Source organism: Blastomyces gilchristii (assembly GCF_000003855.2).
Source record: "Blastomyces gilchristii SLH14081 genomic scaffold supercont1.1, whole genome shotgun sequence".
NCBI lineage: Eukaryota > Fungi > Ascomycota > Eurotiomycetes > Onygenales > Ajellomycetaceae > Blastomyces > Blastomyces gilchristii.
This window is the reverse complement of record NW_003101682.1, coordinates 3,101,305-3,112,886: the sequence shown is the minus strand read 5'-3', so window position 1 is coordinate 3,112,886 and position 11,582 is coordinate 3,101,305. Positions and strand designations below refer to the sequence as shown.

At 47.2% G+C, this 11,582-nt stretch overlaps 4 protein-coding genes across 4 annotated transcripts; all 4 read right to left on the bottom strand.

Moving 5' to 3' along the window:
* On the bottom strand, positions 1 to 336 carry BDBG_00454 (uncharacterized protein; the record flags this gene model as incomplete). The annotated part of the gene is made up of 1 exon (XM_002629162.1): positions 1 to 336. One exon carries the CDS (start codon positions 334 to 336, stop codon positions 1 to 3), a length of 336 nt encoding a protein of 111 aa, XP_002629208.1.
* A 592-nt stretch (positions 337 to 928) lies between these two features.
* Positions 929 to 6,555, bottom strand: BDBG_00453 (UGGG2_ UDP-glucose:glycoprotein glucosyltransferase 2). Its single transcript, XM_002629161.2, has 5 exons — positions 6,113 to 6,555; positions 5,673 to 6,026; positions 4,772 to 5,618; positions 4,420 to 4,680; positions 929 to 4,358 (listed from the first exon to the last, which is right to left on the bottom strand). Exons 1-5 carry the CDS (start codon positions 6,265 to 6,267, stop codon positions 1,458 to 1,460), a joined length of 4,518 nt encoding a protein of 1,505 aa, XP_002629207.1. The 5' UTR covers positions 6,268 to 6,555; the 3' UTR covers positions 929 to 1,457.
* A 556-nt stretch (positions 6,556 to 7,111) lies between these two features.
* Positions 7,112 to 8,106, bottom strand: BDBG_16109 (uncharacterized protein; the record flags this gene model as incomplete). The annotated part of the gene is made up of 4 exons (XM_031724124.1): positions 7,112 to 7,200; positions 7,276 to 7,352; positions 7,444 to 7,970; positions 8,086 to 8,106. The coding sequence occupies 4 exons, from the start codon at positions 8,104 to 8,106 to the stop codon at positions 7,112 to 7,114; spliced, it is 714 nt and encodes a 237-aa protein (XP_031575802.1).
* A 63-nt stretch (positions 8,107 to 8,169) lies between these two features.
* Positions 8,170 to 9,140, bottom strand: BDBG_16108 (uncharacterized protein; the record flags this gene model as incomplete). Its single annotated transcript, XM_031724123.1, has 4 exons — positions 8,170 to 8,382; positions 8,488 to 8,730; positions 8,868 to 8,946; positions 9,088 to 9,140. The coding sequence occupies 4 exons, from the start codon at positions 9,138 to 9,140 to the stop codon at positions 8,170 to 8,172; spliced, it is 588 nt and encodes a 195-aa protein (XP_031575801.1).
* Between the last annotated feature and the right edge of the window lie 2,442 nt (positions 9,141 to 11,582).

Genomic DNA, 11,582 nt, shown 5'->3' with positions numbered 1-11,582 from the left:
TTACCCCTTCACTCTACTTTTTTCCGGAGTTCCGTCTTGGATGCCTGATTCAATGGACTCCTTGACGAGGGGACCGATGGAGCCTCCAACGCAGCACCCGACGCAGTATACGACAGCAGAGAATCCAACAGAGTATCCAACAGAGTCTGGGATGTTCATCTCTTGGCTGGGGTTTTGTGGATGTTCTTCATCCCAGCTAGGCGGCTCGCTGGGCGTTGAATCACAATTGATACGCAGCTGAGAATATCCAGACGGGGAGAATCCACCTCCACCAGTGCCCCGGTATGGAAATAGTGTGAGGTGAACTTCCAGTCCATGGTCATCCACGGGAGGCATGATGAGGCTGGTTCAATTAGTTGTTGCTTTTTGTATCGGGCAAATGTGAGCCACTCACCCCCGCCTCACCTCCTCGCCCGAAAAAAGCCCAGGAGTTAACACAGACTGTTTATCGTGCGCCCTGTTATTGTTAGGGCAGTCTCAAATTTTGGGGATATGGGCTCCATCTGAGCAACGTTAGACGGTCAGCCCGCCAAGTTGGGCACGTATATTGAGTTGGGGGGCTCCCACTGTTCCCTGACTGAACTCCTTCCTGCCAGCGAGATTTTCCTTGGTGCCTTGCTCTACCCCCCAAGCTCCGAGGAGATTGATTTTTTTAGTCCTGTTGGGCACAGTCCCGGTTCTTCATAAATGATTGACCCATAAGATCATTCACCCGCCAGCCGGGCAAACAGAACAGGCGAGCCATCCGCATGGTGCTGCGATAGTCCCCGACTACTGCCAAAGACAGGGCCCCAGCCCTGGCAAGTTGGATTGCCTTTCGTAGAAGTTGCATTCCATGCATGCTCAGGAGAACCTACGGCCCCAGGGTTAAAAAAACGCGCAAGCTGTGCTTTGTGAAGGGATTGAATAAAACGCCATATGGGCAACATCCCCTTGCTGTTTGCTAGTGCTAAAGTGCCTTTTATTCATATCTCATCAAGCCGAATAAAAATTCTATCATGATCGAGGATGTGTTCAATAGATTGCTGGCTGGCAGGACCTGCACATCTAATATCTATTCAAGGACGCCATCTAACACCAACTTACTCCTTATTTATTATTTTCCCTCACCAATATTTGCCCTCTTCGCCGAAAATCTCCCTGGTGTTCGTTGATTCTGTTCTCCAGGCATGTACTTTACACATTTCAATGGTTACTTGCAAATTTGGGGTGGTGGGGGGGAGCGGGGAGACAGGCCAGTCGCGGTCTCGTCGGACCGCAATGTATGTATGTACGATAGCAGGAAATAAAAGAAAGTCTTTCAGAAAACAGATCAGACAGAATAGATACCCAACCGAGCCTTCTAGCGTCTTTTGAAAATGATTTTTTTACGATTTTACATGGCAAAACAAAATATTATATAGACCAGAGTCCAACGTTCTAAGAACTCAAGTAAGCCTCTAACACATAAGGGCATCTTACAGCTCATCCTTCCTGGTCCCCTTTTCACTCTTCCCCTTCCCATCGTCCCCACCATCATCCCGAGGCACGTTCTGATCCCCACCTTTTGTTCCTCCCTTAGCCTCCCTCTCTTCCTCCAACACCCTCCGCTGCACAGCCGCAATCTCCTCATCATAAACCGTCCACTCAGGCACCTGCCTCCTAGCCCTCTCCAATTTGGGCTCCTTCGTCAACGGATTATTACACAGATCAATCGTCTTCGCCGTCGCCAACGACTCATCGGAACACCACGTCTCACACCACAGCCAATCCTGCGGTAGACTCTTGATCGGCAACACCTGCTGCATATTATTCGGCAGGTCCTGGTCTAGATTGCTCAGACTGGCCGGATCGGCGGAGAGGGTATGATACTGCCCGCGCAACTTGTCGCCAGCAGCAATGGCCCGGAACCGGTTCAGATCGACCACGTACAGCGCGGAGATGTGGTAGGGGAGGCCGCGGAGGAATTTCTCCCAGTACCCTTGCTTCCAGAAGCGGAAGCCCTCCATGGACGTGCGCGAGTCGCACATTGGCGTGAAGCCGTATGGCGCCCCTTCTAGATCTAGCGTGACGAGCTCATACATGTCCGCGCGGACAATTTGGTCCGCGTCGACGAAGATGACCTTGTCCAGCGAGAGCGGGAAGAGGACGTCTAAGAAGAGAATCTTATAACCCCAGATGATGCGTTGTTTTTCTGTCTGTGCGCGCAGCCAGTGCGGCCATTTGTAGGTGACCATTTCGTAGGAGAAGCCATATTCCGCGGCGAGGTGGGGGAGGAAAGATTTAAACGATGGGGATAGGAATTGTTCGATGAACCAGAATTTCACGCTATGTTTTGTATGCTTCATGACGGAGACCATCATGATGTTGAGCATGCGTTCGTATAGATGGCCGCTGGCGACAGAGAAAATGTTTATGTCTGCGTGTGTTTCTTGGGCGGGGCCAGTAATGCTGTGCAAGATGTTGGAGGCGAAGTTTAAGCCCTTTGAAAGGAAGTGCTTTGCGGCGGAGGCTGGTTTGTGATCCGCATCGAGGACGTCATCTCTTTCATGACCAGGTTTTCGAGAGAGGCGCGGGAAGAGTGTCTTCCCTTGGAAGGAAAGAAGGGCTACATCGTTGTTCTCATCGCCGGGTGTAGGTATATAGCCATGTCCACCAACGCTGTCAATGCGGAAGATGCGTTCGCTCTGGCCCGGTTTTAATGTTATCTTCCAGCATCCTGGCCGTGCTTTGAATTGGAAATAGCCCAGGTTGGCCATGACGATGGTATCTGCGAAGTGGGGATTTTTCTCTGTTCCAAGGAGCAGTTGGACTCCCTTTGGAGGTACGCCTCGAGTAACATCTCGCGAGTGGCCTTCGATTAAAATATGTTCTAACTCATAAATAACATCAACGTTGGTGCCTTCTTTGAGTGTGCTCAGTTTGAGGTTGTCGAGGTCGTGTATCGATTCCTTGGGAGCTACAAGCCATGAAGGAGGTACGTCCATCCCTAAATTGAGTAGTGCTTCACCAGGGATTCCACGGAAGATAGCCTGCGGCTTCGCTATGGAGCCATCTGCATTGAAGGATGGGGCTGATTCGAGGACTTGTCGATAAAATCTTTTAATAGGCAATTCTTTTATTTCCTCCCGGGGATTGAGGAACAGCTTCAAACTGACGCCATTTAGTTCTGATAATACTTTCAGAATAGGAACCCAGCGTTGAGCAATCTCCGTCGTTGGATCGATTGCCGCAACGATATGGATAGACGGGTCATCAGAATTGGAGACAGAGATAGCAGAGTGAACGCCATTCCATTTCTCGAAAATATCAGTGCGCGCAGTTTGGCCGGAGCCATATATTCCTTCTGGGACGTTGGAGGTTGCTGACAGCGAAGCTAGGGCCTGTAGCCTTGCGAGGCCCAGGGGATCAGAAATGTTGGCTTCCAAGCCTAGCTCAAAGGCCGCCCTTGAAAGTACTCCGACTCGCTTTGACTGCTCGTACATATGCAGTTGTTCCAGGTCTTGAATATCCAAGGTGGTTGATGAGGGCATCGGGCCAATCACCCTGCTATTTACCACCATTCCAATTTCGCTAGTTCCAAATCCAATTTCTTTCACCAGCGGCTGAACAGTCTTCCAATAAGCGGATGCAGCTGCAGAATCTGAGGGCTCTTCGTTTTCAGAACCAAGAGCTGCAGTGATAACGGTTGGGTCAAGGTCACGGCCATTCCGGATGCTGTAAAGTCTTGTCGACAGGGCTTGGGAAGTCGATGAGCTCTCGCCGTTATGCAGCAGTAAAATCTCAACTCCAGGATGTTTTTTGTGAAGCTCCAGCAGGTAAGTAAGCTGTTTAGCTCCAGCGTCGCTGTCCAGGTCAGCTACCAAAATGATGCTACTCCAATCCAACAGCGGATGTTCCGATTCAGCAGCAGCGGGGATTCGCAGGGTGGTGTCAAAAATATCCTTATGATTCATATACATTTCGTCGAGGTCGACGGTTAGAATTTCAGTAGGGTTCTCGGGGATAAGCAAGGGGTTTCGACCTTGCAACGCTCCTTGGAGGAAATGAGAAGGAACCCAAACATCCTCATCAATCGTGCCTTCGTAAACACGTCGTTGAATATCCTCCAAATCCTTAGAGAGGCTTGCGAGCATATATTGAAGGAAACTTTCGTCGCGCATGAAGGCAACACCGTTCACGAAAAATGGTAGTACTTCTCCTTTAACGGCCAGCCGTTCGAGGTAAGACTTGGTGTTGGAGAGTATCGGGTCGTAATTGTCCGATTCTAAAGCATCTTCGAAAGCAAGGGGCGTACGGTCTTCTCGCAATTTACGGTTTTCCAATGCAGATGTGAAACTAGCGCGATCCGGAGAGGCCACTTTGTCTGCGGACAATGACTATGCGTAGAATATTAATTTTACGAACGAATACATACACTCGGGTAATGCGGAAACTTACAGCTTGCAAGTAACTGATCAAAGCGCCAATTCCGTAGGCATCAAGTAGGTGATGAGCAATTTTGGCCTGTCCTAGAGTATTCTTATTGTGTACTAAGGGCACAATACCAAACCTGATTGGTACCATTCTCTTAACGAGTATTAGAAGAGTCTCAGCAACAATTCTAACATCCTCTGGGGAGGTCAAATCGACAGGAATGACGACATTGTGTATATCCCGGCGAACCGGGGGGAGCTGGCCTTGGAGCGTGATTCTGAGTAGCTACAAATGATAAAGTTAGATTTCTATCCACAGCAGGTTTCTAAATAGCTTAGAAAGAGAATGGGCAAATGGGGATTTCAAGTCTACTCACCGATTTAAGATCGCTCGGCCAGCCATTGTACCGATGGTCTTTTTCAAGGTCATTTAACCAAATAATTACACCACCACCTTCAAACTCATCCCTATAATCATATCTCAGGGGATCGCCGGCTGCATGGCTTTTAGCAAGAACTGGGTTGGACAAAAGATTCACACCCTGTTGCCCAGATAGACCAAATTTCCGAAAACCATTGATTAACTTCCCTTCACGTCTGAAATGATTGAGCAGCGAGAATGCATCAATGGTTCGAGGGTCTATTTGCAGACCGTTGACCCACATAACGTTGTGCCCTTCAGGTAACAGGGCAGCTCGATTTTGTTTCAACTCTTTAGTAAACTTAGACGATGCTTTTCCGCTCGCAATTGTTGCTGAATGTGTCGGGAAGTCTTGTGATAGCCTTAATAGAGTCGCGAATGGGTCATCACTGCTCATAACGAAACTGGCAGCGTTCATGCCAAGGGTAGACACTTCAGATGCAGATAAGGGTTTCAAGTCCGCAGGTGGCTCTTCTTCTAGATCCTCAGCGGGTGCTAATGTAGGTTTTTCTGCATCATTATCCTGTAGGACCCTCTGTTTCGCGTCTCGATCGTCGATCACGATATAATCCGTCCGCTTAAGGGCAAGCTCCACTCCATATCCATTGACGAAAAGCGGTCTCGGGACTTCAGACCCAGATGGCCGATATCGAATCCTATATGAGAACTGGCCGTCGCGAGCTTTCTCGATAAGTTCCTGGTGGAACCCACCAAAGAGAGGTGACGTAATGTCAGCATATAGGATTAATGGAGGCAAAGAAGAATCTCCAAGCACTCGGTCAAACGGCAAAATTCGATCGTGCCTATTATTTATATTAGTCCCCAATTCTCTACAAAGCGGAATATCACTCACTCACTGGTCTCCAGACACGCTCTGCTGTGCATATTCTAAACTGGGTGAGCAATACTGGTCGCCATCATAATGCGCCCACACAGTGCAGACCGCATCTTGCGCGGCCATTAACGACGGCTCCACTGAAGTATTATAATACTGATAGTGAGCTTCGATCCGCGGCGCCGTGGATCGCAACGATAAGGCAAATTTAAACAACGAAATAGCTTCGGGATGAGTAAGGTGTCCATCCTCTTGCAGTAGCTGTGTAAATCGCTCATAGAGGCCTTGATCCGTTGTGATTTCTGCGAATGTGCCTTCAGCAATGCGATCCAGCAGGGGGAAGTAGCAGGTAGAATTCTCCTCCGCAGCAGTTTCTCTAGGTTCTCAATTAGTTTTAGTTCAGAATGTTGTTTCCTTTCCAAGAAAACGAGGAGAGCCCTTTAATAGAGAATAAAAACATACAAAAGCTCTACCAGATATGGCGCAGCATTGAATGAGGTTGTTAAGGCGACATTGACTGAAGGGCCTGCGATAGCATTGGAGGTAAATAGCAAAGAGGCCCCAAAAAGCGCCAGGCCCCCCAATCGCCAGGGGAATGGATGGTATCTAAAGGTCATGGTGTATACGCGTGATGAGCGAATGTACAGCTTTAGAGTCTGTGTATGTGGAAACCAATGGGATGTATATCAGTCCCATCCAGATAGCTCTTAACATGGCACAACCAAGCTAGATCCAGGTTATGGAGCTGTTGCGATAGGAGCAATTCCCACCGAACCGCTAGAATAACATATTTCCCGTGCGGAAACTGTATTAATACTTAATTAGAGCCAATATATTCAAGATGGCAAAGAGCGACAGCGTATGAAACCACAACTGAATGTGGCCTTGTTGAAAGTAAGCTGGTCGTGATGTTTCGGACACCTAACTAGGTAAATATCTGGCTGAGTCAGCAGATAGCTCTGTTGGCATATATTACCTACCGTACCTACCCCGTTCTACGTTTAACTCTGCGAGCCAAAAGTGCTGATATAAAATTCATCACAACATCCGCAGCTTACCCCTGAATCTTGCTGAGCAACATCAATAGAATATCAACGGAATGTATATAAACTGCAGTTCTCTGAAAAAGGCCAGTCACTAAAGGCACGACATGTCTGAGCCAATGGAAGCAATAATACATATTCACAAGCCGCGTTTGTGCAAATTCTTATGGTCACAGTAGTTATCAAATTGAAATGACCAGCAGATATGCCGAAAAATATATGTACAGTACATACATACATTACAGCACTTGTGCAGAGCTAAGAAAAAGGGCGCGAAACCTCAAAAACGTTACCTAGGAATTCGGCCTGCCACCTAAGGCGGATATAACTGATCATATTCTCCGCCCTTGCTTCTCTACCGGTCTCCATTGACAGGTAACTAACTATCAAATTCCCAAGCCGCATGTTCATTTACATTTTACAACTTTGCACCTTTCTTCACCTTGACAGCTGAAAGCTTGAGTGCCTCCCGGACGCCCAAATCAATGAGCACGTCCTCCGATCCACCTATACAAAGCACGGGGGTGTTAGTAGTGAAAATCATGGTCTGAGCACGACAATTCCACCGAAAATCAAACTTACCGGGAACGATCAATGAGTGAGTGCCGCGCGAAATCGCCTCGATACGAGAACCCTGACCAGTCTTCGTGAGACCCAGCCTGCAGTTTCAAGATCCCGTTAGCAAAGAATCCAAAGACCCATTGAAAAAAAGTCGATAGGGGGAGGAAAGATATAGGGATGATTGCATACCCTCCCATAATCTGCACACAGTTATCCGCAACAAACTTATTCACCTGCCCACCCTTTACCTTCAAAAGCGCCGTAACGCCACCCAACTGCCGATTCCCATCCTGATAGCTCAAATGGTCCAATTCGTAGACAATCTGCTCCGTCCACGCCTGCAGCGCCTCAACCTCTTTCGCCATAATGCCGAATTTATACCTCACGACTGGCTGTTCAATCAGCTTCATGCCAAATGCCTCGCGCTTCATAGCCCACGCCATTGCATCTTGCAGACAGGTGCGGGCGTTGCGAAGGCTCTGGAAGGCGATCCACAGACGCTCATGATTGAAGTTGCTCATGACGTATCGGAATCCTTGGCCCTCAGAGCCGACGAGGTACTCGACGGGCACCTTGACGTCCTCGAAGATAACATATGTTGTGGCGCTCAGGCCCTCGGCGCCGATTTCGATTTTGCGTGTGCGCATCCCTTCGGTACGAGGGACCAGGAGGAAGGAGATACCCTCAGCACCAGGGCCACCAGTTCGGACGGCGGTCTAGGAACAAGTCGTTAGATATGTGATAATTTGGAAGCTGATTTCTTTGAAAAAATTTAAAAAGTTCCCTTATTTGCACATCTTTCCCGATTTTGATGGAAAAAAAAAAACTCACCATGAAATAGTCAGAATACATGCCATTGGTGATCCAGTAAAGTCGACGTCAGCCAATACTTCTTGATATGAAGAAAGTTGTGCTTCAGAAAAAACTTATCTTCTTCTCTCCATTGACAATATAATACTTCCCGCACGCAGATTTCTCAGCCGTCGTGGTCAAGTTCCTAACATCGGATCCGCAAGACGGCTCCGTAACAGCAAGGCAGATTCTCTTCTCCCCGCTCAGGATCTCCGGCAAAATCTTCTTCTGCAACCACGGCGACGCGAATTGCCTAATAGGTGGTGCTCCCACAGTCTAGAGAAACAGGCCATATAAAGTCAGTACGTACACAGGAACATACCACATCTCTGAGTTCCAACCGCGGGAAGTGCGGGGGGGAGGTTGATGAAAATAACCTACCAACCCCACGAAGATACTGGAAATGGCCCCGCCACGGTACAACTCATCCCACAACACAAGGTCGTGGAACCCATTCCACTCACTGGCCTTGATGCCACCGATGATGGGGTAATGTGCAAATTCCTCCGGTATGGACTTGCCAAAGGCAATTGGGAGCAGGAGTCCGTCGTGTGCGCACTTCAGATACACTTCATCCGGCACCTTGCCGGCTTCTCGCCATTCGTCCGTTTTATCAACGACGTTCTATGCAAAATGGAGCATGTAGCGAATATGTGAGTTTGAAGGACGGATTTCTTTTTACTTTTTTCCCCCTTTTCATACGATCTTTTCCTTCACGCGGAAGTTTTAAGTTGGAGATAGAGAGACAGATAGTAACGTACCTCCTCCGTCCATTTGCGCACTGCATCGCGCAGTCTGAAATGAGATTGGTTGTAATATGGTGAGGGACGCCCGGAGTACCTGCAATCCATCCGAATGTTAACAAAATGCACCGATTTCCGACCTCTTATGTATAGTCATTCTACACCAAAACAATAGAACAAATCAGATGGAGTGAGAATGCCCGCAAATAGCAGGGCTTGTTGTTCGCTGCAAACTCACCAAGCTGGCTCAGCCCATGGCAGGGCGCTGCCAAATTGCTTTCCCGGATCCATTATTACGATATATAATTAATTTTGTCTGATGAACAGTACAGTATCTAATATGGATCCTGTTTTCGACCAACCAGAGAAGACGCAGCACGGGGTAAATCAGTCAGCTGTTGATGCTTGTCTTATTATCATCATGCAAGCCAGAATAATACAGGCAGTTTTGCCATTCCATTAATATGGGTGTCTAGGTGCGGATATATATGTAGGGTTCAGCCAGCGCAGCTGCAAGGGATCTATCTAGCCGTATCCGAGCCGACCTCGGGATAAAATTGACACAATAGCTCCGTCGAGGGGGGGTAGGTATTTGGCGCCCGCTGGCTGGATCGATTATTATTTATTATTAACTGCGTCAAGCAAGCAACCCATCCCCAAGGTGGTGGATGGGTTGGGATGGAGTGGAATGGGGAGTGTGTAGCGGAGTGGACAACCCTCCTCCTCCCCCCCCACAAAGCTTACCTCGGCTTGTTAGCGAACTGCTCTCGCTGTCGATAGCTATTATTATTATTTGTAGGCTACTGGGGCAAAAGAGCTCAATCACCACCAGCGCACTGCTGGTAGAAGGGCCGATCAACCGCGGGACCCCCAACATTATTATTATTATATAGTAGCAGAAACAACCTTGGACCAAGGAAGTGTAGACGCCCGAATAGTTGGAGTATACCAATTACAGTTATTAAAGTGATTTTATTCTTACTATTTTCATTTAATTTTTTTGTACTTCATTCAATACAACATCTCTTCTCTTTCCCCTCCCCCTTTCTCGATCATTTCCCATAGCAGTACAGAGCAGCTACATACGTTACAAACTCGCCGGCGAATAAAAAAAAAAAAAAAAGAAAAGAGAGAGATACACAAAAAAAAAGGCACAAAAAGAAAAACAGAAATAGTTCATTTTTCATCGCCCGCATTCCATCTCAAAACAAAAGCCAGCAGCAGCCCCAAGAGAGGAAGAAAATGAAATGAATCAAATGTCCAGCTGACATCACACAGCTGGACATAAAGAACAGAGAACCAGGAAAGAAAACCACATTCAAAGGTATCCGGGGTATGCATGCATTTGAGAGGCATACGGCGTAGTAGAATAGCAGAGAGCAGATTGCAGCAGATACAGCAACGGGCACGCCCCCCCCCCCCACCCCGCTCCGCCCCGCCCCGCCCTGCCCTATGCTCTCTCACCCCGCATATTCAAAATGAATTGCATCAGGCAGTTCATCTCAAAAGAATGACCATGTAGAAGGTCCAAGAATAAGTAAAAGAAAGGAAAAAAAGGAATAAAAAAAGGAATATCTCCACGTTCTCCTCACGCCCTGTTCATATCGCCACACCCTGTCTGCATTCTGCATTCCGCATATTATTGCATTCTCTCTCCTCGTGGGGAGCCATGATATTTTTTTTTTTTTTTTAGAAATTCAACATAGAAAAAAAAAGAGGGAATTAAAATAAGATTGAGGCCTTTTTTTTTCCTTCGCCGTTATACCACGTGTTTCCCCCTTTCTCTTTTTTGCCCGCTCCTCGCTCTTAACGTAACACAACCTGTTTGCGGCATTTTTTTTTTAAATTTTTTTTATTTCCCTCGGCGTGGACCCGAATCAGTCATGCTTTAGGTCTCTGATTCTTTTTTTTTTTTTTGTGGGGGGAGGATTCCGAAAAAGGTAAAAGGGAAAAAGTATTGCCTAAAGAGGCAACAGAAAAAAAAAAAGAGGAGAAACCGAAGAAAAAACCCATGCCATGTGTCCACGAGGAAATCGAACCAGACACTAGCTGAAATAATCCTAAGATTCTCGTTCCCGCGCCCCAAAATGTTTAATTCCAACGCTGTGTAGCAAAAAGAAAAAAAGGGGAGGGGGGGGGGAATATTGCAAGGTACACAATGCAATGTCCAAAAGAGTTTTTGGATGCATCGGTATTTGTAATCGCCATAATGAATAATGAATCAAGCAGCAACGAACGCGACTCCAACAATTTTCAACAATGCATTTATCTATTTATTTTTATTTTTTTTGCTCCAGCGTTCCCAACAGAGTCAAGAGAGAACATCGTGAAATAATAAAAGGGAAATCCTAGATATCGAGGTGGTACACCAAAAAGTCCGTTCTGGAACGGACTTCGACTTTGGGTTGCTTGCACGCGAAAATGGAACGCGCATGTAGAGTGGTAGTCAAAACCCACAGACAAAAAAAAAAAAAAAAAGAAAAAAAAGGGGGGGTGGGAAGGAAGAAAGGAAGGAAGGGGGGGAAATATATCATTACAGTCAGTAAAAGAGCGTGTCTTTCTCCATCATCATAACTTGTTAAACGAAGGACGGACGACCAGGCGTGACGAGAGAGTGAAAAATCAAAGTAAAGGATAAAACTCCATAAAAAGCGAAAGAAAAAGACTAATAAAGCGGGCCATCCAGTTTCATGTTTCGTGTCATTCCATAAGCGATCGGATTTCGTTTTCACA